Below are 27,965 nucleotides of genomic sequence, written 5' to 3'. Positions count from 1 at the left end.
AAATGAGATCTACATTTGATATGGTATGAATCAAGATCCCCAAGAAAAGCAGTATTAAGCCCTAAATTGGAAAGATTATGGAGCTACCGAGGAATGAGAAATTTGACTTGACTTACAGGAATCAAGTCAACATTGGGCGTATTTCGGATGCAAGCTATAACCTCCAGAACTGTTATATTGGGCTATATTTTAGTCCGTTGTTGTTTATGTATTTTCCATCCATCATCATGGGTTTTCGATTTTTCCCTTCACTGTGATTCGTTTGTTTTCTCTATCGATTCGTTAACGATTTTGGGTACGACATAATTGGTTCCCATCACTATTTCTTCACGATCATCACACGAGCATTTGCTGGTCGTTTGTACCGTTTTTGTTTGTTCTTCGCTTGTAAATATTTCCCATCTTGTGCCCACCCCACGCACGTTGCTCGATCCCTGGGGTTAGCCGTTTGCTTACTGTGTTTCTTATCTTTGCTAACAAAGGCGGAAGTAGTAATCATGGTATCTGCTGTTCGAACTCTTGCAACTATCAGCTATAAGCTGGCATTTTTTTAACGGATGCGCAATAATACATTAGGTACGCAACATTCCAGTACGATATTTGTTCCGGGGGCTTTTTTTGTTGTCTGTGTGCGTAAAACGGAAGCTGCGACGACGGATTAAGATGGATGCTGTGTTAGGAGGATTGTTGCGGTTTGTGTGGTAACGGCTTCGATTGTTTCAATCTTTAGCTACCTGTCTCTTAATGAGCACATCGTATGAGTGGCTTGTGCAGTATAGCAGACAGACTTTTTGGGGTTACTTCAACACCATCTCCGGTTGTCTTTTACAGCTCTCGGCACTTTTAGCAATAAGAAGGAGGTAAAGAAAAGAGAGGATTTTTCCGCGCATCCTTGTAAGGTTCGGGTTTTCGTTACGTTGCGTTCATCAAACATGAACGAGGCCAAAACGGTGGTAGCCAGGTACAAAGTAGAATAATAAATTTCATTCGCTAGAAACACTGGGTACGGGAGAATCGGCATCCGTAGGAAGTGAAAATTGCATGAGCCTGCTATCGATTTTTCTGGGAGATATTTCGAATGACAATGGTGCACAGTCACAGAACTCTCAGCTTCAAGCTTCTTCCTCGCAGGCCACCCTTAATATATCAGCTGTCTTCCATTTTGTTTCTGTGCCTTTATATTAATACATCTATTGTTTCACTTTAATCGGTCCTGTCTCTTTTCGAACCCCTCTTTTGCGACCCTGCTTCATTTCTATATCACACTGACTCGGTTATTGCGGCACCACAATTTCACCGTAAAAAGTTGGAAGCGACAAAAAGCGTTTTGGAGGTGATCGTGCCGTGCCCGCCGCTCCACAATATAGAATATAAAATTTAAATTAAACCAAAAAACATACATACAACACTTGTACACACACACACACACTGCTGCTTCTGCGCTGTCCACATCTAAGGCTATATAGCAATGTATGTAGCAATAATGTTTGAATGTTAATCTTTGTTGGTGTGTGTCCTTCTATCTCTCCCACTTCCGTTTCCGGTCCCCCCCCCCCTTTTTTATTTCTTTTTCTTCGATTCGGTTGCTTTTTTTTGTTGAATATATTGAAACAGAATCAAAATAACTAGCAACATGCATTATAACCTATTCATGGAAATAGGAAGGCATTTGATCCAGTTTTCTTGGGGGAGGGGGGGACCAGTGTGGCCCTCGAGAGTAGTAAATTTTACATTCAAATATTAAATATCAAGTTTCTGTTCAGGTTTAATTAGCACTTGGGCTTCTCTCTCTCTCTCTTACTTTCCCCCTGGTTTACATCTGTAAGGCATGCATGATTGGTGTAAGCGCGTTCGACACTCGAGCTTCCTAGGTTTTGCATTGATCCCAGTCAAGGACGTGCTGCTAACAAATCCAGTGAAGCTAATCTAATCTGCTCTGCTGCTACTGGTGTGTGAGTAAAAAAAAACACACACACACACACACAAACCGCACCTGAGTATGAAACGAAGATTCGCTTGATTAAGGCTCGCCACAGTTCCCAAGACGGGGCACTGACGCGCTTAAAAGTATGGTATACACGATGAATTGGATGCGTCAACTCTGGGAGCTACTGTTCGTTGGCCGCGAACAGTAGCGGGTTAGTGTTATAAATATTTTTCTCTAACATACACTCGTATCGGCGATTGTGTTTTCGCTGCAGTTTTGAAGGCCGTAGTAGTGGTAATATTAGCAGTAGTAGTAGTAGTAGTAGTCGTAGTAGTAGTGGTAGCATTAGCACTAGATGTATATCATACTCATTGTCCTATATACTAATTTTCACAGTAAGCTTTCGGTTGGTTGTTATGCTTAATCGATAGGTACACACGCTTACAGCTATCCAAATCTGGCTAACACTAAATTGGTCTTGTATTGATGCCTGTGTGACTTGTTCAGATGTGCGTGCCCAGGAAGGGGTATGGGGAGATTTTTTCAATCGCGATCACGAATACTCAACGTTGATCTTGTGACGTTTGTTAGTGACAGTCAACTGTCAAATGTGTCAAATGCTACATCATCAAAAAGCAACGAGGAACCGATGGTATGAGTGGCCCCAGTAATTAATCGAGTAATTAATCAAGCAAGTATCTTAACCTGGTAACAAATGCGTTTTTTTTCTTGTGTGGCCATTTTTGGGTTTCCAATGACACACAATCCTAACAGCAACAAAAAAAAAAAGAGTCAGAAGGGTAGTGGGATGACTAAAGAAGACTCTAAGTATATTAGTACCATTTAACTTTTGCAGAGATTGGTTCGTTGCCACTAATCAGTAGGTGAGATTAATAGTAAATAACATGACGTTTAAAACAATGACACAAGATGGCGTCCACTACTACCAGCTGTTGCTGTTGCTGCTAGTAGCTTGCATTAGACTCTCTCGTTCGATGGTAGTAGTCGTTCACACTAATAGTATGGCACCCGTAGATAAATGTGATTGCCCTGTGGGCGTTACACACGCACACACACACACACACACATAAATGTTTCCTTCGGTCAAAGCAAAAGGGTCCCGTGTTACATTTTTATATCCATTTCGTTGGATTGAAGGAAAGGCTCTGAGGGTTTTGTTTGACAAAAACTAGAATTGATTGGTAACTTTCCGTTTTGGCATGGCCAGACCCAGAGACAAAAGTGAGCGAAGGTGTGTGTGTGCGTAACAATTGGTAACTTTCCGTTGGTAGTTTAGATGTCTGCATCGATCAGTCCGAAGTGGAAGGAATCTGCGCTGGGATTCCTTCGTGTTGGTGAAGAAAATCGTTTTGGTTAGTATTATTATTAATCATAAAAGTTATGCTAATTGCTTTGTAGCCAGTCATAATTAGCCATCTGTTCCTCGTTGCTGTGAGTGTGCTTTAGTGCATAAGACATTAGACTTGACGTACGGAAACAAAATGGTGTTTCTTTTCGCGCGCTGCTGGAATGTTTGGAGGTTTGGACCAATGTGCGTTTCAGCTCCAATGTCGAAGAAGAATGGGATGTAGAAGGGTAAAAAAAACACCCCCAAACCGGAAGCTGATTGTTTTGAGATTCTTTGCTCACGTCGTATATCAATCAGAATTAGTTGGATGTATAATCCCAATAATGGACGTTCGTATGGATGTGTTTAATCCTTGTGTTGAACCGTGGTGTTCGCATGTCAGCGCCGTTTCTGTCTGTGTGATGTGCCTCTCGAGTATTTTTTTTTTTCACAGTCTCGTAAATGGTAATTTAACTATTGAATTTGCTTCGTGAAGGTGGATACGGTAGACGAACGAGTTTGGAAGAGGCCAGCATAAAAGCACTGGAAATTGTTTCCGTTTTGACAGTGCACATGATAAAGTACGGCCCAGGGTTCACACAATGGTACACACCACGTGGCGTGGTACGTTTAACATCCATTTCGGTTCACACACGCAAAACTGAATTTAATGCCGTCAAACGGGAAGATGATGTCCACAAAGATGAAAACGAAAAAAAGGGAAACTGTGCGGGCATTCACATTTTCGGGCAGAACCGAACGTTCTGCTGGTTGACAAAAATTAGCTTGCGGGTGTGAAAAGAAGCACAAGACTTGCCAAAGGGGGAGAAGTTTCGCTGTTTGCTGTGCATATGCAAAACTGATTCTCCCGCCCCCCCCCCCCCCCCCGTCAAAAGTCGACAATAAACTATAGGGAAGCTCAAAATGAGAAGGAACAAGTAAATGGTGGATGAAGGAAACGGACGGAAAAATTGTCCGAAGCAAGTGCCTGTCGAAAACAAGAGAATGTGGAACAGAGCCGCGACAGACAGCACGCAAAAGGATAGCCACAATAATAATAATGATAAAGATAGTAATAATAATAATAATAATAGTCGGTAGTAGGAATAAGAATAATATTAATAACATTCAGTATAGTGTAGTACAATAGTAATAAAATGAGATACGATTATTATTGAACCTTACGCACGAAAAAGGAATGCATTTCCGATCTTTTCATATTCGCCATCGCGCTTTTTTGCTTCCTCTGCGCCTCTTCATCGTTTTTTGTTTTTGTTCCCGAATTTTGTTTGTTTGCTGTTTCTTCCTTCATATCGCCATTTACTTGTTCTTGAAGTCGGCTTTTGTGTTTCCTTCTTTCATTTACACCTCTTTTGTTGGTAGTTGGAAGCAACAGAAAAAGGCTGGAAGTGATAAAAAATCGACCGGAGCACTTACTTCTACTGTTGGACATCGTTTCTGTTCCGAGAAACCTAACCTCAATTTAGCACCCAGCAGCCATCTTTGTTTCGCTGGTGATGTTACTATGGTGATGTTCAGTTGGGTTCAGCTAGCTGTCAAGTCAGTAGAAACACAGGATTGTGAGTTTTGTACAGAGAGTGGGAGCACACGCGATTCGCGACCAGTGTTGAAAGACAGGCAAATAAGGAACATAGTAAAAAAGGGGGGCGAGCTGGAATAAGTCAAGCACCAGAACTTCAACGGATACACGGGAAGTTAAGTAATGTTCCCCCTATTTCTAGCTAGAGTAGTGTAGAGTGTGGTAGTCGTCAGGGCTTGCTGTCTTTGTTGGTGTGTGTGTTTAAAGATCGAAGGCTGCAGGTCACGCCAAGCAACCGTTGATGCTGTTGTACGCAGTGATGCCACTGTCCAGATCGGTGAAGTCTGTCGGATCATCGTCGGCCAGCAGCAGGTAATCGTTTGCTACCGGACCCAGCAGGTCTAGCGCATTGTGGACGAGTTGTTGGTGGTGGTGTTGCTGCTGTTGCTGCTGTAGCTGCTGCTGCTGCTGCTGCTGGAGGTGATGTTGCTGTAGTTGATGCTGTTGCTGTTGAAGCTGGTGATGTTGCTGTAGCTGGTGTTGATGATGCTGCTGTTGCGATTGTTGCTGCTGATGTTGCTGATGGTGATGCTGCTGGTGGTGGGTTTGCTGCTGTTGCGGGTGATGATGGAGAAGATGGCCGAGCGCAGGATCGCCGACCACGAGCAAACTGTCCAACTGTTGCTGTTGCTGCTGATGATGCATCCCGTTGGAGTGTTGCGGTTGCTGCTGCTGCTGGTGCTGCGTGTAGTCTACCGTAGCGGGTTTAAGCGTTTCGAAGCTGGCTCCAAACTCGAGCAACGTGTTGGAGGTGTTGTCTTTAATGGCGTTCAGGTGATTCAGTTTGTCATTTTCGTTTACCATGCTTGGATTGTTGTTGTTGAGAGTGGCGCCGTGCTGCTGCTGCTGCAGATGATGGGTGTGTTGCGGTTGATGCGGTTGTTGTTGCTGCTGCGCTTGACCGCAGTTCAGCCCCGCGGTTAGAGGGCTGTGTGCGTTATTGTTGTACAGATCGAGCGTGGCGTCGAACAGAAACCGATCCGCACTCTGTACCGACGTGTAAGGGCTTTGGGTGTCGATGAGTTCGTTTTTCAGTATAAAGTCATCATCGTCGGCCGTGACGAGTGTTCCGATCGGGTTGATAATGTTCACCGTCGACACCGAGCTACCGACGGTCAGTGGCGATGGTACGGATGAGGGTGAGGAAGAGGGTGTCGTCGTCATGAGTGTTGCTGCAATCAGAGGATTTCCTTTGCTAACGAAAGTGGTGGCCGTGGTGGTGGTACTGTTCAGCGGAGGAAGATTCGTGGTCGTGGACGTTGCTACCGGTGCTGGGTTCGTTTGTTTCTGAGCTCGCGATTGTCGTGGTTTGGGTCCGGGTTTCGATCGTCCATTCTTCGTGGGTTGCTGTGCGGTGGAGTTCGGTTGGGATGATGCAGACGACGAAGATCCGGGAATGTAGTCCGATTTGGATGTTTGCTCTCCAGATAGTTCGGAGGGTGAGTCGAGCAGGAAGCTGGTCGGTTCCGTTGGGGATAGCTTGCAGTAACCGGGAGGAAGCAGGCCGCCAGCGTCTTGCTTAGAGAAGTTGTCCATTGACGAACCTCCCGACGAACTGGAGGTAACCGATTTCAAACACTCGGAGTACTTGATCTCTCCCTGTCCCGTTTGGTCCTGATCGAGATAGTTCAGATCGTTAAGATACTTTCCACCACCGGCACTGCTGCCACTGATGATCGTCGACAGTGAGGGCAGTGGTTGATAGCCCTTCTGGTGAACGCAGGTAGGACCGTGTGCCTGCAGGACCTCCACCAACTTCCGGTATTCCGTTTCCAGCTTGCTAACCTGCGACTTTAGCTCCTTGTTCTGGGCATCGAGTGTTTCCGATTCGTTGATAAGATTAACCGTGCGCTCGCGCTTCTTCATGCGGCACTTGGTGGCGGCGATTTTGTTCCGTTCGCGGCGTCGCCGTCGCCGATCCTCGTCTTCTGGTGTTAGCTGTGCGGAGGGTGGGGAGCAGAAAAGAATCCGAAAAAATAATACACCTCAACCTTTAATTTAAGCTGTGATCAACCCTTCGGAAGATACTTACCGCAACAGTCGAGCGAGGACTCGCCTTGGACTCGATGTCATCTTCACTCGTTTCCCGGTGATCGGTCATGGAGGCGTCACGCCGTCGGGCTACCTTCGCCTTCGGCGTGCTGGATTCGTTGCCGTCGCTCGAGTCTCCACCGCTGTGTTTGCGTTTGCTCTGGATCAACAGCTTCACGCCTTCCTTGATGAGTTGCGAGCATGTCTGTAAGCAGAGGGAACGGGAACAGAGCACACAGTTGAGGATCAGGCATCATGCGACGTAGACACAATATCGTCCGCGAGCTTTGTATCACGCGCACGATCGCGCTGATTCTATTTATCGCCCGTCCTTTTAATTTTGGACGGAATGAAGCAGTTACGAAATCGTGCAAATCGTTTCCGTCTGCTTTAGTTATAAGAGGAATTTTTGATGTGTTTTCTTTACTGAGGTCAGTAAAATGTGAAGAATTTGGGACATGTCTGTGTCGTCTCGGGATAGTAAAAAGAGGTTGAGAGATGGAATCGGTAAGATTGGGGTTGTTCTCGCAAAGACAATACCCTAGTTGCGGTAGTGAAAAGCATTTTAAACACCGATAGACGCCATACTTGAAGAATTCTCGGCGTCCTCTCATAACTCAGTCGTCCGAATATCGAAGTCGTTAAAAATTAATTTGACAAACAGAAGCAGAACAAGAGTGAATCATATCGCTACTGCTGCTGAGGAAGCCGAATGCGCTCTTCCACATACAAAAAAGGGGAAAACGAAAACTAGTTTTAAGAATCATACGGTAAAGCGACCATAATCATAATTCAACACCGAAACGTGGCCCCAAAAGTCGTGAAACATAATTGAACCAGCAGGACCATTAAATGCTTCTGGGTGGGGTGACTTATTCGGGCCATTATTTATTTCGAAGGGAACATCCTGCCCTCCAGTGTCACCTCTCTGCCTTTTCTCTTCACGATCCGACGCAAGCATGAAAAATGCTTTCGCCATTTTTGGGACGAAGCCTCGTGTCCTTATCTGCGTGCTATCTCGCGTGGTGGTGCTCGTCTGCTTGGCAGGTTTGGTTTTGGTTGCTGCGTGTACGTACGGATGGCTTTCGATTAAAAAGCCTCAACCAACCCTTTTGTAGCTTAAGAGAGTAAGCCACACTCCACAAGGAAGCGCGGTAATGAAAACTGGTGTCTCGCTCATCTTACCATCATGCGGTGGTGAAGATCAAGATCGAAGATCACACATTTTCCAGTGCGTTGCGATACTACTGCCCACAGAGTTCCCGGGGCGAAGATGAAGCGCACGAAATGCTTTCAAAATCACGCTCTCGCATGTGGCATTTGTCGTTCCGCGGGCACAATGTGTGAGCGATCGCCGTGAGTCCATCCCTGGTGGGACGAAGATCTTGGAAAGAAAGTGGAGATTGGGGTGCGCGCGGAATCGAATTGTTCTTTCCCATCTTTCTTTGCTTGGGTATTTTTGTATGCAAATGCGCGGGCCCTGGGGGGGGGTGTGTTGCGAACGTGCCTGGTGTTGGCGATTTTTCGGTTTGGGTTGCCGTTGGATGGTGCCATGTGCCAGGGTCCGAAATGTTGGGGCACGGCGTACGTACGTATTGTCGCACCGTGGGCGTTGAATTTGGTTTGGTTGGGCGAAGTTTTGCGACCATCTCCATCAATCAGCATTTCGTCGTGAGGCCTGAGAATGGCGAAGTTGAGCGAGCAGCTGAAACAGCAAACAGGCTGCGGATGATTGACCTCGCACACGCGCAAGGTACGCGGGGGATCGTTCTGCCCGGTGCGATTCCGTGCAACTGTGACCGGAAACAAAAGTTGCAGAACGACTTCTTTTTTTGGGGGGGCTGATTGAAAATTGAGGGTACCGTGGACAAGGTGAATCATGTCCAGACAAGTGAATTTCCAACTTTTGAGAGGTTTTTTTCTCATACAATGTACCGCGGCTCTGATAAGCTCACGAAAAGCTCGCGCACGAATCAGTCCGGCAGGATAACAAATTGATTTCAAAATGTCAGACCGAGGATTCCCGTGAAGGTGAAGGCTAATCATGCGCTATTTGAATACCAAAATATGCTAAAATACGTTAACGTGGCTGCTGATTAATCGTTCCCGCCGCACTGTCGGAGTCGTCGTTGCTGCCAATGTTCATAATTATCGTCATTAGTGATTGAATGGTGGACAAATTGATTGCTCCCTACCGGGTATCATCTCTTTGATTGGGAGCTATTGATGAGCTTCGAAGTCTGAGTTCCTAGAGATATTATGGGGTTTTTGAAGTTCGACAACCATATCAGAAGGCCTCTATACAATGGGGGACAGCAATGCGAGGAAATAAATCTTCTCATAATTGGCTTAGACGAAGCATCCTCTACAGTTCTCCAGAGGGATGGTTCTTGGCTTGGTTGAAATGTCTTCAAAAATAGACATTTTGAAGATCATTGTGTGGGATATTATACTTTCAAGTTAGATTAACCTTAAGCGAGAGGTCTTATAGCTCCAGAAATTCCACAGTTTCTGGACAAAGTTCCTAGCAAGATCAATCAGTTGGTAAAGGTACGAGACCTCAATTGCTATATTAGCTATAAAACGGATTTTTTTTCAGCCAACAGTTCCACTCTCATCCACCAAACAACTCTCACAAACAAGCATATTTTTGTGGGTCGTTACTGTGGCCATATTGTTTGCACTTGGTGGATTGGGGTTTCGATTCTCCAAAAGTGGAAAGCTTCGCGCGGAAACCGGGTTTGGTCGAGACTGTTGGTTGCTTGGTTTACAGATTATTTGCACACTGTGCAGAGCAAAAATGTTTCGCCTGGGTGAGGGGGCCAAAGATGGAGGACAAGGTTTGTTTTGTTTCGCAGTTCATTTACCTGTTGTACGCTTGGCGTTTTGCCGGTGTGAAGGTGAAGTTGCTGCTGGTGCTGTTGCGATTGATGTTGCTGGCTCGCAGGGGAGTCCAGTGGAGAGTCGGAGCTGTTGGAATGGCTATCGTTCAGTGATGTCTGCGGGAAAGAAGAAGGAAAAAGAAGAAGGTTTTAAGTAAAGTTAAGAAGAGGATTCAACCTTTTTTCAATCTTATACTCGATTGTATCACAATATGCGATTAAATGCCCTGGCTGAAATGTTTTGAAATATTTCATGAAAGATTTTCAATGTCAGGTTCGACACCTTTGCAGAGGGTCCTATACTTCTGCACTCTTATTGATTGCTGTTTAACATTCAACATTTATCTGTTTTATTGGATTTTCTATTTTTTTTCGTATGTTTTCCCATTCCTCTATCCTATTTCATGTCATTTTTCAATTTATTATTACTATTTACACTTCCCTTTCATCAATCCGGTCGTTCGGTGCTAGAATTCGGAAACGCTCGTAACAGTGCCTTACCCGCTGTTTCGCTAACCATAATTGTGTTTCCCACTCCCAACTGGGAAAACACAATACACGCCAATACATTTCACGACATATTCTATGGAAATGAGGCCTTTGCCTGGAAGGGGGTCTGCGTGCCAGAAATAATTAATCAACGGTCATTTTCAATGTGCTTTTGTTTCATGCGCCGGGGTCGTGTGTGTGTGTGTGTGTCCATACCAGAGAGGGATTGTCGTTTGAATTAAGCGCTTTGCGGGCGAGGTGTAGCTTATCTAAAGCAACGCATCTTTAATTTCAGCAACAACGAAAAACGTGGCAAAAGCAAATGAACCAAATCGTACAATCGTTCGCCGGCGGTGAACGGAAGGTTCGCTTTGTAGGTCGGGTAAATTGAAACTGCCACTGATACGGTGATAAAAGAAAAGTGAGGAAGCTACAGGAAAGGGAAGGTGTGCGAGCCAGAGGAATTCGGTTCGTTGACACCGCCGTGGGCCCACGGCAAAAGTGTGATGGGTGTGCCCGGGCCCGGTCGGTCGTTATCAGTTCGTTCGAATCGGGCTTGTTTAACTGCGACCAACTGAGCCAATCGGTTCTTCCGGGCCGGATATGCTGGCCGGAACGGAAATGGGCTGCCTTTTTGGGAAATCTATCATCCGAGGCGCGTGAATCGATGGCCCGAACGGCAAGCTGTGGGACATAAATTACTGCCACCTTTTGCAACCTTGTCCGAGCCGGCCCGACGAAAAACACATCTCCGCCATGTTGGGTCGGCTTTAATGGTAGAAGGTCTGTAGAAGTTGAAGTTGGTAATAGTAAGAAATTGCTACGTTTACCGGTGGTTTGAATGATTAGACTTCCCGGTAGGAACTTCACTGATCCAGAAGCAAGATGATCAGCAACAGGAAGGAACCACCATTGTTTTAGGTTTCTTTTACTTTCTGCGTACACTGATACGGTACGGTGTCACAGAGAATAATTCCACACGTGTTGATAGTGCTGCTCGACGGCGGGTGCTTCATTAGGAACTTCACGTACAAAACGATGCAACACGAGATCTCTGGTGCGGGATTGGGGCAGCGACCAGAGTAATATGATTGCGAGCTAACGAAGAATTGCCATTAGACACGCGGAACCTGACGCAAAGGTGTGAAAAAATCCAACCTAACCCGCAATACCGCACATCACACACACACATACACGAACCCCGAGTTTGTAGCTGTTCGTGTTCCACCCCAAAGCAACGCAAAAAAGTAAGGTTAGGAAGGTAATAAAATCTAATACAACATTGTTTCAAACAGGTCCCCCGCACACCGAGGGGACAGTGTCGTGTGTGCAGGGGGGGGGGGGGGTCGATTTCGTTTGATGGCGGCGCCATGACTGGAACTAAGCGAGCTTTTGTTCGTCCATTTTCCTGTACCAGCCGGGCGACGGAAGTTATCGAAGGGCATGGCTACGTGTTTCGTGGTGGTTCCGTCCAGCGGTACTTTCCCGGCGATTTCTGGACGAGAAAGAACTCGCGATAACGCGATAGGGCAGCAGAAGTAGGGTTGGGCCCGCTTGTAATTGGAATTAGAAGCATTGGCGTGCGGCTTGGGTCAGGTGTAAGGCGCACTTGGGGGATGTGTACTTCAAAACGGTTGGAGGTCGCACCATTGAAAGGGTCAGGGTTGCTTGCATGATTATTTCGTTATTGCAGTTACACACCGTGTCCCTCAGCCGTTCTTTCTCCAAAAAGTTGTACCGCACGCACCTGTGTGTGTGTCGGAAAGGGACGGGGCTCGTGTCTTTGATAGGAACATTATGGCGCTCGCTACCTACGTGAAATGACAGGTGGTTGGCTTTCGGTAGGTCCTACGGCGACCGCTACGAGATGTATGGTGCTGCAGGAACTGTTGCATGTACCACGCGATTACGCGCGCGTGTAGGAAGATTTATGGACACTTCCAACATCACATTCCACCGCCCGAAGGTACTGCGCTGTCACGTCTCGGAACAGAGTACTCTCCCGGGCAAGCGCTGTGTGTGGGTGCTCAAAGTCATCGGAAGTGGGTCCAGCGTTTGGGGAGTCGCTGATGGCTATAACCATCATGGTCGCGGCAATTTCCTTTGAGCTTCATCAAGATCTACCCCCAAGCTCGACCCGACTCGATAGAACTAATACGCCCCTAGTAGAAGCATTCTAAGCCTCACGACTCTAGATGTGTGATTAGTGACGCTCTCTCGCTCTATACGGGAGAATACATCACACAGTACTCCGGAGCATTGATTATGATTTATTTGGGGCTCGTCTTGTAAGGTCATATCATGGTCGTCGCATTACTCTGATCTCTCTTTCTATTCAAAAGTGGTATTGTTAAGCTCTGGAGGGAAGTGTGTCTTGGCTGGCGTCTACCAATCGGCCTGGAACAAGACTTTTTGGACGAAATGCCAACAACCGTGCGGACAGGTTTGAGCGCTCCAGCTTTAATCAGCTGTGGTATGCTAGTTGGTTTTGGCACACACACACGCAAATGGTGACATACCGTACAATGGCGCAGACCGGTTGTTTGTTGAAGGCGGCCAGTGTCACTACTTGTACACTAACTCCTTGTCCCGGTGCACCGTGATGTAGTAGTAAATTAGATTTTATTTGTTGAGTGATTTTTATCGGTATTTGATTGAATTACCGAGGACCGGCCCCGAAAAGCGACACGAGAGCAACGAAAGATGGAGGGAGCGCGGGATAGCGCACACGGTCTAGGAGCACACAGAATGGGAGAGCTCTTGTCAGGGGTCACGAATGCATTACATTGTAGTCGGGGATAGGGAGAAATGAATCGTGCTGTCGGAATTCATTGCGGAGGTGTATTTAAGATGTTATCAACGACATTTCCTGCGTTGCGGACAAAGTGTGGTGGTATGCAAATGAGCGGCTTTAATTGGCTAGTGGAGGGAATCTAATGTCTGGCTCAAACCTAACACTATAAAAATGGAGGCAAAAGTCTTTATGGTGGGCTGCTCGGCCAAATCGTGGAGGAATGATTATTTTCGAAATGGCAGTTAGGGTTCAAGGGGAAGAACTCACGTACACTAGATTTATGGTAGTATGCATTCCAATAGTAGCAACAATGTCTTGGCTCGACTTGATGCAATTGAAGCTAAAATGTTGGAAACATGCTACATCTTGAATGTGTTGGGTACGATTGAGACTAGAATTAATGAGCAAGAAACTTTGGGATATCTGGTAGTAGCCTCACGCTTTGTACAAAGTATTAGTAAACCTGGGATATTGGGGGCAACTCACCTGTGAGTTGTTCACTGGATACGAGTACTCGAGCGGATTTGTCATGGCCATTAGCGAGTTCAGGATCTCCGGCGTCCTGGGTGTGCCACCGTCCATGATCAGGAGCGATGGCACGGTAAGGCTGAGGTTTGTGTTGAACATGTTGTGCGTGTGTTCCCGGGCGGGCGCAGTGCTAGATGTAGGATGTCGCTCTTGGAGCAACGGTCAGCTGTGTACGGGTTGATCAGCCGGTAGGATGACTAAATTGGCGGGCGGGAATTTGATTCCCCGCCTTAAGTTTCTCTTTCGTTTGACGAAGTTCGTATATCGTTTGCGTTAGATTGCTGATTTTGGGGGTGACTTGCCCAACTTGCGTGTTTAAATACTCGCTCAAAATCGAGCCGTCGTTTTGTGTTCGTTTCGTTCGTACTTTTACGTGGCACTTTTTACACTTCGTTTAAAAACCAACCAGAAGATCGTTACAAGGTAACAACAAAAAACAAAACCATAACTCGGTAAAGGTTCGCGGACCGGTCACTAAAATAAAGCAAACAAACACACACACACACACAAAATTAACAGAAATAATTTAATCACAGATATTTCGAATACACTTTTGCGTTTTGCGCACACTTGTCACCGGTGTATGCGCCACTGACAGGACGCTTTGCTCTTGTTTACTTTTGCACTTTGAGGACGCTCCCACTTGCGCAGCGTGTAACGTGGTTCGATTTTTGTTGTTGTTGGAAAGAGGCACGTGTTTGCATGCGCACTGGTTGTATGTGTGTGTATGTGTTGGGTGTATTTGTGAGTGTGTGTCTGTGCACTGCACTTAATGGGCAGAAGTAGTATTGGTGAATGAATGACGTTGATGCTGCTGCTGCTGCTACTACTAGGAGCGTGTGTGCGTTGTGTTTATACTCCCACGTAACTACTATACCACGTCGTTTTAAATAGATTGCGTATGCTTTAAATAGTATCGATTGTACGGTTTGTATATAAAAGTATTGTGGCTGCTACATTAACTTAAATCACAATATGCTTGCTGCTCAGCACCACTCTGAGGGGACCGTTAAGGCTGACCCAACTGTCGGTATTATTGTTACGATTGTACGATTCAACGGGCACTCTTCGGTAGCTCCTGTCACAGACTAACGATTATTGGCACAGATATTTCACATCCACAGTCGATGTCACTTTAAACTCCAGATTTTGGGCGTAACGCGAATTCGCATCCAATAGTTTTCTTGGTTGCCCCCGCGAATGTTGCCGCAAGCGAATATGGAAAGGCACTAGTTAATCGTTCACAAAAGTTCACAAGGCGATCCTGGCGACCGTGCGCCGCTCCTGTTGCACTTTCGTCGGTGTGCAGGCTGTGTTGATTGATTGATTTATGCACTTGTTGTGGTCGGTCGAGAAGCGGGAGTGTTCCGTTGCCCACGAATCCGGAAGCTTATCTGCAATGAGAGAACTGAGGCAGACGAAGAAACAAAAAACTCGGTTAATGATAATTGCTACCGGCGTCGGTGCGCGCTGCGATGAACTGTGGTGCGGTGCGATAATTAATTGGACTTCAGGTTTGACCAGTGTTCGGTTAAGGCAAAAAAATCAGACAAAATAAGCTCCCCATCAGTGAGGATGCCGTCGAAGGCGTTGGGGCAGAACGCCCTCCTGTCGGCGATGGTGGTGAGGCTCGGTGTTCGGAGCGGGTCATAAAATAGATTCTAGCCAAAGCTTGGGACGAGCCAGTCACCCACTCAATCCACCGGGAGGATTGAAATGAGCTATGGGCTTTCAAAGTGGACCTACACCGGTAACGTGTCGCCCGGATGGCCCGGAATGGAGCTCGTTCTTCCATAAACGTAATGTCAAGTCATTATTCTCTATGTTCGCCTCACCCCACCAGACAGCGAGAACACGATACACCAGCTATCCGCCGGTTTTAATAGCCCAATTCATGCAGATTTAACCATTCATTTCCTTCCCATTTCGTACGCAGTGCTCGCTGCTCCTACAGGAACTCTGCGTAAAGGAAGGAAATGAAGGAAGGAAAAAAAATTGCACAAAAAGATCGCACCCACTACCGAGCACAGTTCGGAGATCATTTCGAACCGGTCTCGTGGTGTGTATATATCGCTCTCTCTCTACCATTCATTCCTTCCATTAAGTGTTGCGCTACCGAGGATCGGTATGAGATTGAGGTTAACTCCCTGGGCTGCCCCAATCCCAAACGCCTCCACGTTCCGGACTGCCATGTTTGGCACTAAACAAAACAATCGGACAGTCACAGCTCGGCAACGCTGACAGAGCGTGTACTACTTTGCACGCAAAGAGTGGCGCCCTCTAGGCGGACGCTAACGGCCTCAGCTCCAGGTGGACTAGAACTGCGTAGGCTCTCCGGTGCGTCTCGTGTGACAGATGGTCATATGTGTAGTGTGCCTTCGGCGGGGTCAAATAAATCAAATGGAGAGAGCGAGAGAGAGATACAGCTTCTTGATGCTGGAGGAAGATTAATCTAAGCTTATTAACCACCCAATTTTACTATTGCAATGAGACGTTTTTGCTAGCTTCGGTCCTCGATGTGAAAGTGTTACTTTCGCTTGAGCGGTACAGTCACCTCCGTACAATGATCACACCACCCGCCAATAAACTAAACTCGTTTAAAGCGAGCTCCACTTCTTCGTTGTATTTTGAGAGCGAGGAAGAAGAAAAAAACGCCGATAATCGCCTGTTTATGTGTGCCCGTGTTTGGATGATTAATTATTGGCGTCGACCGCTTGACGTGAGCTGATATTGAGCAGGTTACCGTTTGGTGGGATTGCAATGATCGCGGGTTGATTTAGCAGTGCGTTTAATACATGTGGCTTCTTGTAAACTTTGCACCAAGCTGTTTCGATTACAGCTTCTCTCGTTTGTTTGTGATCGAGAACGTGACGTTTAGTCTTGAGATAACCGGTGTACATCAACATGACTGGTTAGTACCTAGTAGATCTGTCACTGTGACGTGTAGTGACTAATTGAAGTGATACGATTGTAATCGGGAGTTTGTTTGCGCGTCTCGTAATCATTTCACATAATTTGTCTTCCAAAACACGCATTGTCTTTCCGTCCTTCCTCTGATTCAACTCCGCGTTCCACTTTTGCAACTTAAAATGCATTCACTGCACTTGCATTCCGCCCCTTTTGGGCATCGAAAAGCATCGTTTAAAACGGAAGAAGGACCGGTGCAAAATAAAATCTCCGATAAGCGAACCTGAAAGTGTTCGGCCGTATGAATGGCCCATTGTGTGGTGTGTTGCACTTGTCTCTGCTGGGTCCTGCGATGGGGTGCTGCGATGTGCGTGCGGTTCAGGACTGCGGATTTAATTTATTGTCCCGTTGACTCCATACGACACAGTCGGATCAGGGACAGAGTGTGTGTAGGCGCGTGTGGCGAATTTGCGCAAACGTACGCCGGATTGTAATTTACGCACACACACACACACATTCTTGCGGCGCTTCGGGGCGTTTGATGCATCCGTGCACAGTGGGAGGGAACGCAAAAGGCATGGACATGTGAGTTGACTTAAGTTAACGGTAACGGTTAGTAATACTGGATACATTAAAAAGAAGATTTCGCTAATAATAAGTTTCAATTTAGCACGTGCTGGCTACAGTGCATGACGAAAAAGACATCACTTATAGTAGGCGACTTAGTAATTTTTTTTTGGTCTCGTTGTTCATAAACGTCAAAATAGTCTATTCGTTGCTAATCTGCAAAAAATCCTCAACTCTAAATGGACGTCAAGCGGAAAGAAACTGCACTCTCCGACGGTACCGGGAAGGTGGTCGGTTACCCATATGAAATTTATAAATAAAATCCGTTACAGAGAACCACCTCCGTAACCATCGGCGCACAAAGTTACGGAGGAGGAGGACACAGATGGGAAGAAAGATGAGGTGTGTGTGTGTGCTGTAAAGTGCTTTTCGTGGTTTCGTACCGAAACCTCACAGACCGCTTGTCATATGACCCGCATCCGGGCGGGCGTACAATGCCATACGCAAATGAAGTCGAACAACAGCGCAAAGGGCTAGTAGCGGCACCCAGCTACGGCCAACATTCTCATTCACACTTCCGTTTGGTGTGATTATATTTCGTTGTTATTGATGTGTTCGGACAGACACACACGCACGCAGTGTCCACAAACAGTCCGGTTAAGAGCAGCCACCTGTAGAATTCGATTCGGTTCGATAAATTGAAGTTCTGGAATTTCTGGACGAGAATTGGAACACATCTTTCGGAGTACGTTGTTGGAAACCACACCTGTGTTTATGAGTGGCTGAAGCACATTTCATCCAAAACAAACACACCAACCATGTGTTTTTGGAACAGTAACAGCAGCTTCTTCTTCGTGTTCTTCACGCGCACTCTTCATTTGCATCCGTTCGCCGGTGGTCCGCCCGTCTGCGATGAGTGAGGTACGTGAAGGCGTTATGCAAATTCCGATATAATGCAGTTTTTATTGCGACAGAAAATATGTATATGTGCATGCGCGCCTTCAGATGAGAGTTTGTCGCATCTCGCATCCTACTGCTGCCGGTTCCAGGCGGTCGTTCCCAACCCGGTGGCGGTGCGCTGGCGTCTTCAGGCTTCGCGTGAGGAAAGTATCCATGGTAACTTCAATAAAGGACGGCACATTGACGACGACGCATTGTCGCGTGAGCTGGATGTTGATGGGTATCATAATTTAGATTGTAAACGTGGCACACGTTCCGGTACGGGCTGCTGGTGCCTTCGGGCCGGCCATTTGTTTTCCCTTTGTTTGGACGACTTTTTCTCCTTCGCCATTTTTTTGTTCAACCCACATCGCTTCAGGGTTGAGGGTTTTACGATTATTTCTTTGGGTTTTTTTTTATAGTTTCCTTCGCATATCATTTGAAGTTTGACAGGAGACGGGGCACGCGGGTACTCGTATTCTATCCCGCTGGAACATCTTCCTGGAGCGAACATGTCTTTGTTCGTCGCTAGCTATTATTATGACATAGCTATCATAGGGAACTCTTCAATTGTGGCGCAGATAGACACATAAGGGAAAGAGTTCTTCACTATGGCGATGTGCTTTTGAAGTCAAGTTTACGCTTGCCAATTAGTTTTGCTTCAAAACGACACGGTGTATTGACGCTTACACGCCACAGTGACAGCTTCGGAAACATCTTATTCCGAAGCTACCGAAATACTGATTTTCGGAGCCGCTTTTGTGAGCCTTTTTTTTGACTCATCCTCAAGAAGCATGACATTGAGAATTTATCTTTACAAAAACAAAGAGACCCATGTTTGCAGCCTAACCGTTTGCTCCTCCAATTAGCAAGACAAAACGGGTGTCCCAGCTAAAGTGGCCACAATGGTTGGGAAACGATGTGACATAAGGTATTCCGTCGTAGCCGAACGCTTCTTGTTTCATCGGTTAGAGCGAGCGGGAAGATGATTTCTGGTTAATTATTCTACCGTGTTAACTGAAGGACACATCATTGGAGGTCCTGATGCACTTCAGCGTGATCATTTCGACACTTAAACTCTTGAGATAAATCAGCCATTACGGTCCCGAAGACTCCATCATTTCGAAGGTGTCGCAGGGTCGCGATAACGTTTTACGACACCACGATATCGTCTACTCCGCCAAAGTCTGGCCATAGTCAGTAGATGTTTGAAAGACCGTCGTCGCAGGTCAGCAATGCGAACGCAAATGCAATTTGTGGCCATCTTCCGTGATTGCCTTTTAAAGATTGCAATCGGTGACTCGTGCCAAGTTTGAATTTATGACCCGATCGATGAACAACGCGTCTAGCACAGTAGCAACCGGAATAGCTCCGCGGTCTTGATTGGATCCTGCAGACGTGTGACATGTTGATCATCCACTTGTTAGCTACCGGAATGATGGCGAACATGGCGACGATCGGGGGGGGGGGGGGGGGGGGAAACAATGTCGCTGATGTCAACAGCCGTTTGGGGGAACGTGTTTACAGACACAAACGGCATTTTCGGCCAAGGCGGCATCTTTTGTGCAGTGCCGTTGGATGCTTCTTCGGACATGGGTTTTGTTCTGCGGTGATGTTTGGAGGTAAGTCTGTCTGTGCGATACGGTGCTGCTGCTTAGCGAAGGTGGTGATATTCGCTAGTGAAGAACCATCGAAACATATCCACTTGGCTACCGTTCACCGCGTGAAGCACCGGCGAGGAAGAACCAGCGCGGCGGCAGCAATAATAGTTTGGCCATTTTAGGGAAGCGGATCCCTCGCCAGGGTTCAAGATTTCAAGCTGCCAAGATGTGGAGCCCGTCGTCCAACATTCAAACCCCGCGTGCCCCGCTCAAAAAAACGCGTGGCAATTTAAAAAGGCCAATATCTCATTTTTTTATGCGGTCGTAAAACGAACTATCAAGCTCTGAGCATCGAGTGGTTGAAGTTGTGTGCTTCGTTTTCTGTTCTTCGTCCTCTTCGTTTTGCATTTTCGTTTTCGGAGTTTCGGATCCGACGTCTTTTATGCGGCTTATGATGGTGGCGATGGTGGTGGTGGTGGTTACATTCGCTGCTGCCGACAGTATGGTAAGACGCAGTCAGTTAGTAAGGTATGGGCCCATAAAATCCATCCAGCCTCCCGAGTCAAGGTGACTCGAGGACTTTTGACCTGTCCCACCAATCTCGGCGGTTTTCAACATACTTCGCGGGGTCTCTGTGCAGCGCGAGTTTGCCAGTGAACGGTATAAGCCACATGGTGATATTCAAAATTATCACCCCATTGATATCGGGTGGTTATGTTGCAGTTAAGAAAAGGTTTATTTTTTATTTTTAGAGAAGTCAAATTTTTGAAACTGTCATACGAAACCGAATTTGTATAATTTTGCCCCATAAAGTTCCTTCGCTCGGCACGATATCCAATCCCCAAACAACCAACTACATGGGCGCTTAATTATTGCTATTAATTTTAATCAATATCACCTCCCAAACCGATCTTCAGGACTTCAAGTTGCTTGTCATCTTCAGCTTTTCGCGTCCGTTGTGCATTTCGCGCTAATGTATAACAACACATCAGCTCGATTTTCGGACGGTACAACAACGTTCCACGGGGTTGTTTACTTGCTAGCGACTACTTCTTTATGTTCTTACATTCTGGTCTTCACCTCGGTGAGGGATTGAAGAGGACAAAAAAAGGTGTCCAAAAATCTGCATCCTGTATCGATCGGTTGATCCATTGCAGCAAACCCCCACTATTCGCAGCATGCTAATGGCGCCGATTAATCTTGGACCTCTCCCCCCGTCCGTTATGCTCACTGTCCCTGCGTCTTGCTTTCTCGCATCCGATTATTGATTTCTTCGTTTCAGATTCCAGTTTGGGGAGCTGGAGACGGCAGAGTTTTACGATCATCGGCTTGGGGGCACCCAAGGAGAGAATCATAATTTCTGATTGACCCTCGGCATAGATCGATACCCGGGCCGATCGGTGAGGTGTGGTGGCTTAAAAACTGCATTCATTTGGCACACAAAGGAGTCGGTCAGGATCGATGGGACCGCTTAGGCTAATCGTTGCTTTCCACGAATGCTGCAGATTTTTATATCCGTCAACTGTGAGGTCTAATGTGGCTTTTAGAGGTGCTCCAATATTTTTTTTTCCGTGAAAAGTTATTTCGGAGTTACCAGAAATGCTATAAAACCCTAAACCTGTGGCGCCCGGGGTACGTTTGGGTTGAGCATTTTCTCCCCGGTCGCCGTCATTTGCCATTAGTGGATATTCAAATTTCACCCTCGTCGATCGTGGGACATTTGAGTCCTCGATATTGCTAACGATCGCGTGCAGACACATAAAAATGTTGCCGTGATTAATGCACCGGTTCGATCACGCTAAAATGCGTTTAGTTGCGGAAAGTTGAAGCTCTGGAACGGAGAGCGAAGCGGTGCGCCAAGGAGACAGAGTGTGGTCTTGGCGATGAGTTAAATAGTGTCCCGATCAATTAATTCGGACAGACAGATCGCGTTGTGTGCCTCCATTATGGGAATATGTAGACGCGATGCTTGATGGAATGTTTATTGGTAGATATGCGTAAACTGTGGGCTAATGGTGACCTACGGTAGAGAATCAAGCCTTTTTCCAGGAAAAGCCATTAAACTTTGATTTTTAGCGCAGAAGTCCAGTTGTCCAAATAATAAATGAAACTGCTGCAGAGCTGTCTGCTTTGTGTGAAAACATGCGTCCAAAAATAAGCAACACCACAGCACCAAATTTCTGTTCGCCCATCTCCGCCGAGCTCTAAACGCTCATCTGCATGTTCAGAAAAAATCGAAAATCGATGATAAATGAACTAAAAGTCTGTCCTCGGCATACGACCATCGCGTCCCGTTTCCATACTTCTCATCGTCGTCCACGAAACGCTGCCAGAGTCGCAACAAAATCCAGACGAAATCCAAAACGCACATACGAGGGTTCGATGGAACGCGAAACCACAAAAACCGATGCGTCTCCAAACATGGCCGACCAAGCCAGGGAACGGATATTGCCGGGGCATCGCTTGCAAACGGTGAAGCGACGCAACAGCAAAGACACCCCAAGAGAATACGCTACGCAAACAAGGAAAGTTAAACATCGAAAAAGTTTCGGCAAGGCAAGAGGGCATACGCCATAAACAAAAAGCAAAAAAAAAAATACAAACGCAGACAGACACACACACACACAGACTAGGTTTATCTCTCGGTACGCGGTCGAGATTCAAGATGGAGGGACCATCCCCCATTTTTCGTCGATTTCCGACGTTCTTGTGCGTGTGTGTGTGTGCCTTTTTTTTGTTTTAAGAAGCGAGAGCGAGGAAGACATTTCGGGGATGACCTTGGACAGCAGCGGACATCTGGCAGAAAAATGGTACAGGGTGGGAAAATTCGAACATTGACCGTCATTGACAGAGTGTCGGGAAAGATGTCGTAATGTGGATGCTGGCCCGTTTCTCCCGGCCTGAAAGGCCAGGCTAGAACAAACAAACAAATGGTACCCAGTGTCTGTTGCTGATTTTGAGGGATGAGTTTCGCGTCTAGAAGGATATTGTGAAGTCCGGAAGGATGAGTTTGGTAACTGTATCCCAAACTAGTTAAGCAGCAAAGACTGACATTCATGCAGATATTGTCATGAAGAGTTGTTACCCGGTGCTGCGTGAGAGATGCGTGAGTCATGCCAAGAGTTCTTGAAGAGGTCCCTACCCGGATAGATGTTTTGTGTACTATTGATTATGTTTCCACACAATTTGCAAACCAAATTTTTGTAGTTCATTGACATATCGTCAAGATGGCGATTACTTCCAACCATAGTTCTAGTCGAGCTTCATCCAGGATATTAACGGCCAGTATATAAATTGGTGAGCTACTCCCATAGGTTTTTTGTTTGTTGTTGTTGGATGGACTCCCCAAGACCCAAGGCACCATTTATGTCACTCTTAATAACTCGTGACGGGTGTGCCTGTCGTCCGTGGCGTTCGCCCCAAACGTGTGTATCGGTGCGCTTGATCTGCATCTGAATGGTTGTTTGTCGCCCCGGGTGGAGCAGATTCTGGTCAGAAAGTGTTTGACACTTAAAAATGGCTCTCGACGCGGTTAAACGTTAAACGGTGTACAACGCGGTTTTCAAGTACGCTTTGGACCCTCGCGCGAAACGTTTCACGAAATGAGGTGACACCAAACGGACCGTTTACGAAAAAACGCACCATTACCGTGTCCGGCTGGTAACCAAGTACTGCAACACACAACTCGGAACCACGACGATTGCGAGGGTCACATCCCAAGCGATCCCGAGCGTGGTATCGAGTGTAAGGTAAATAAATCGAATTGACATCGTAATCGCTTGCGTGGAGAAACAGGATTTTCACCAAAAATGACAGCAAAACGCTTTAAAATAAAACATATGGCAAGAATTACTTCTTTTACCGTGCATATGGCCGTAGCTCCGCGCCGTCCACATAAAGACATGTGGTGGAGTTGAAGCTGAAGAAGGTGTAAAAAGAATGTTTCGCCACGATTTCTCGGCTGTGTCCCCAATCGCTGATACTTAAGCACCGAGATAAGTGTATTTTCTCTGATTTCATTACCGGGTTTCTGCTCTCTCTCTCGCTCTCTCTCCCGTATCGGTTAAAGGTGTCGTCATAGCAGCTTAAGGAGCCGGCGTGCGGTGTACCTCATTATGCAAAGTGCGTTCTGTTTCGGAAGATGTTGAACTGCGGTGTGAAACTTAAAGCAATCAAGATAAAGCCCCGTTGAGTGGCCGTCAGGAGGTATCAAAATTCATTAAGAAACAACATACGAAGTTTAAATCTTCTTTCACAGCTCGAGAGCATAATGCACATGATGGGATGGAATGGATGGTTGGCAGCCGCCATCTTGGCAATAACCCAAAAATCCTCCGATAAAAAGATGTTCTTTTAATTGCATTATCTTCACCGAGCATTAATCTTAGCGTTCGTGTAGGAAAAAACAAAATCAAACGGGGCTACAAGTTGGAGCAACAGATTAACACGTTCGCACCTTCGATGCAAAAATCGCAATATCTGAAGGCGCCAATCGAACGACAGCCGGACCGTCGTGCTTCCCGAGCAGCGCAACGGAAGCATCAAAAGTCGACGGAACTCGCTCGGGCGAACGTCTCGCCGTGGAATGCACGGGGCACGGTACCGCGGCGCGACGCGCGAGCTAATGAAACAGTAATGAAAGCCGCTAATTATGGCAACATGAGCATGCGATAGTGTGGCACCGCGGCACAGTTGACCCAAATACTCGCGCATAAAATTGAGTTGGGCGCGTTGCTGCTGCACCCACGTCCTCGGAGATCGATGCACCGATGAAAGGTCTCGGTGTCGCTTTCGGTGATAGGAAAGGAGGGCTGACGGTTGGTTGCAATTCTTGTTCTTTTTTTGTTGCGACTGTCTTGCCCTCCCTTCTGTGGCGCATATGGTCGGAAGTTTGCATATGTGTATCGATGGCACGACAGGCGTGATGTTCGAGAATTTCTCGGAGCTGTTTCGATGCATTCCTGCGTGTCAGGAATTTTGAGTATTTATAGGAGAATTCAACCATATGTTTGAGTTATGTTTGTGAGGTGGAGCGAACACACGGTTGCCGAAATTCTTGATAGGCCACCAACATTGTGGAGACATGCAGAGTTCTTGGGATATTATGGAAAAATTAAGGAAAGAATTTGGAGGCTTTTCGGCCTACAGTTTCTGTACAACTTCCCTCAAACATTGAATCTCCGTTAAGAACCCGGCTAGTACGGAGAGATAAACACGACCAGACTAACGATTCAAGTTCCTCCGGAACATCCTCTACTGAACTCAGCACCAACAACCTAAACGGCATACATCAAAGCGATCGTTTGCGATCGTCGTGCTCCGGCAGGCAATATGGCGGCGTGCCTCCGTTCAGGGTCACCAACGTTTGCCGGCGATGGGAAAATAATCAGCACAAACAGCACAGCAAAGTGTCGTAAAAACTTCGAGCCTTCGATGGTTTTCAAGCGACGGCGAAACCTTTTCGTGAGTTCCGCCCGACAGAGGAAGTCGTATCGCGCGTATTTGTTTGTTTGTTTAAGGGAATAGCGATGGAAGGAAGGAACGGGAGGTGGTCGGCGGCATACACTGGGTTTGGGAGGAAGTGGCCACCACCACTCGGAAAAATACACCAACCTGTACGATTTCAGCTTCGGTCGGGAGACCTTCGGCTACCATGGGAAGATTTTTGGTTTTTGTTTTGGAAAGTCTTCAAAGTGGAAGCTCACGATCGTGCTCACTCGACTTGTCGCGATCGGAGGATGCAAGTGCAACATGGCGACAAATCAATTGTGCCTTGTGACAGTGTTACACGCAAACCTCACCGCTCGGTTGTCTTGAGCGCGACCGGCCGGAGTTGGCGTGATCGTGTCGCAGATGCGCATTTCGTTTCTAAAGAGGATTATGCGTGGCAGGGCGGAGTACTCGTCCGGCGATATGTATGTACCGTTTCGCATATCCAAAATCTACCATTCGGACCATCCGGAGAGTTGTTTGTATTAGGAACGTTGTTACGCATCTCGCGAGGTTTTGGGATGTGTTTACGTATTCGCATGACCGGCTTGTGAAGCCTCTATGGTAGGAAGTTTTGTAGAAAGGAAGCAACGTGAAGGCTAAGACAAAAGCAGTGGTGAAGTTTTTGGTCAACACTCCACCACGGTGTCTCGAGCGATGCAAGAAACGATTCTTTTTGTTCTGTTTGTTTGACAAGCCACTAATTGCTCGTGCAAACGATGCTGTTGACATATTAACAACAACAGCACTGAGAGCAATATGCTTTGGATGGAAGGCTGATTATGGCTGCCGGACGCCGCTGCACGCTCGACACACACAGCCAGGTGACTTTGACATTTGACTCGCTCCTGCATGCTCCCCTGTGTCAACTGTCATCCCTACCCTGGGGCTTTTTGACAGATGAATAGTAGCCGTATGGCGGCACTTTATGCTTCACCATTCGCTGGCTTTAGTACATGCCTTGCCTCCTTGTGTCCCTTGTAGGCGGCTGTTCGAGAAGGGTTTTTAAGCTAATTGTGTTGCGGTCCGTTTTATGACTGTTTGATGTGTCGTGTGTGTGTCTGTCTGCGTGTGTTGGAGGAAAACAGGTTCGCCATAATCCTTCTAGCTGTGATAAAAGCGCAGCAATTAACCCATAAACCGCAACGGATTAAACACATTAAGGAGAGTCATCGTTTTGCAGCGTATTGCCATTTGATGAACCGTTCGGGGCTTTATGGCGTTTGATTAAAAAGCAAATCGATAATCGGTCCGCATGAATGGTGTCCTTTAATGTTGTAGTAAATCTCGCAGCAATAATGACGACTAAAGACACACTATAATTAGACACCATTTAAAGGCTGCGTTTGCAAAACCAAAACCGGAAATGAAGCTTCACTGTGACGTTAAAGTTACGAGGGTTTAAAAGCCCACGTTTCCTGAGTCTAATTGTCTGCCAAAATGTGATTAGAAAAGTATGTTTTTTTTTTTTTCTTTGGCATATATCCCTAGACATCTTGTCGATGTTTTGCGTATATTGGTTGACCACGTGGCATCGGGAACAGTATTTCAAAACCGATTTCCCGATTTGCGGGAACTATTTTTAAAATGCACGGAACGTTCCATGTGTGTGTCTTCGCTTTTTTTTTCGGCCCTCGCGATATTCCCATCTGCTGATTTGCTTTTCCACACGACGGCCAGTTTCCGGGGGGGTATAGGATTCAAAATGGTTGACGTTGTTGTTCACTGTTTTTACTGGTATTGATCGATCGTCGGAAAACGATTTACTATCCGGTTGGTGTAGGTTGATTCGGCAGCGCAAACATTGTGCAACTCGAGATCTAACACAGCCGTGGCCTATGGCCTTCGATCGGGTAGGAAAATAATTGTGTAATGGCTTGGGTCACTGTGCGGCTGTCACTGGGAAAAGTTAATAAACGTTTTAGGATAGAATAATATAATGTAGTGAAAACGGGTTTTAATGGCCTTTTGAATGAAAGGCCAATCACTGAAAAGTGAAGGTCACAAGCGCATATTTAAAAAGGGCGTCTTTGTTTTTGTTTTTCCGGAGTAAAGTCAATAGTGAGTGGCGTGAGAGAGTATTTTAGGATGATTATTGTGATAACGATTTTCGTTTACCATTACCATACCACCTTGGTGAACGATGGGAGAAGATGGGTAGAGATTTTTATATCCGAGATAGCATTAGTAACCGGAGCTAGACCAATAGCGACATCGGTAACGCATGAAGGTACAACATGCTGGATGTGGGTTCACATCTCCAACAACACGATCAAGAACTCGTTTATTTTGTCGCATGAAGTTATGGTCGCGTACTATTGAACAAAATAAGGTAACATTCGGCAGAAGACATATAGCACCTCCTCTTGTCTTTGCTCCTCCAATATCCTTCTCCTTAAAATAGACGGAATTTTTATTGCCATAAATTCTCCAACTTTTATCTTACCGGAAACTTGGAATATGTGAGCCAAGGAATGTATGCGGATTAGCAAGAGAGGCTAGGATGCTCCAACTTAATTGGGTCCAATAAAAAAAAGATTACATATTGATTGTGGAGCGATAACGTATCAATAATCACAGAAAGTGTTTATCAGCCACAATAAAAGGGAAACAACCGTCATACGGCATGTGTGCCATTGGAGCTCAGTTATCGGGGTCTCGTGCTTCGGAGATCAAATTCGTTTTATGCAATATTTCAAACATGCTTTTAATATCCACCTATTTAAGCTATCCCTCCGATACGTGGTAGACACATCAGCACAAAGATTATGTTACTAATATTGTCTCCAAATCAATCAACAGAAAAAAGCCAGAAAACCAACCCGTCGAAACAATTTCCTTCCAGTGTGGCCCAAAGCTGCG

General features: G+C 46.4%; 2 protein-coding genes across 16 annotated transcripts in view; one reads left to right on the top strand and one right to left on the bottom strand.

Annotated features, from left to right (window-relative positions):
• Positions 1-27,965, top strand: part of LOC118505664 (ATP-dependent DNA helicase DDX11) — a 40,094-nt gene that overhangs the window by 4,409 nt on the left and 7,720 nt on the right. The gene's annotated exons all lie outside the window — the stretch shown is intronic.
• Positions 188-27,965, bottom strand: part of LOC118505665 (activating transcription factor 3-like) — a 78,630-nt gene continuing 50,852 nt past the window's right edge. For 10 of the 14 annotated variants that reach the window (XM_036041791.1, XM_036041784.1, XM_036041789.1 and 7 more), the window contains 4 exons: positions 13,558-14,073; positions 9,774-9,905; positions 6,908-7,111; positions 188-6,813 (listed from right to left, as the gene is read on the bottom strand). In XM_036041791.1, coding sequence (XP_035897684.1) covers positions 5,098-6,813; positions 6,908-7,111; positions 9,774-9,905; positions 13,558-13,698 — 2,193 coding nt within the window. In that variant the 5' untranslated portion in view covers positions 13,699-14,073 and the 3' untranslated portion in view covers positions 188-5,097. Of the gene's footprint in view, positions 6,814-6,907; positions 7,112-9,773; positions 9,906-13,557; positions 15,008-27,965 lie in introns of all 14 variants that reach the window. The other 4 variants (XM_036041790.1, XM_036041779.1, XM_036041777.1 and 1 more) reach the window with 1 other exon arrangement.

The sequence above is a fragment of the Anopheles stephensi genome, chromosome 2 (genome assembly GCF_013141755.1).
Source record: "Anopheles stephensi strain Indian chromosome 2, UCI_ANSTEP_V1.0, whole genome shotgun sequence".
NCBI classification, from domain to species: Eukaryota; Metazoa; Arthropoda; class Insecta; order Diptera; family Culicidae; genus Anopheles; species Anopheles stephensi.
The sequence above is the reverse complement of the archived record's forward strand: the minus strand, read 5'-3'. Positions and strand labels throughout refer to the sequence as shown.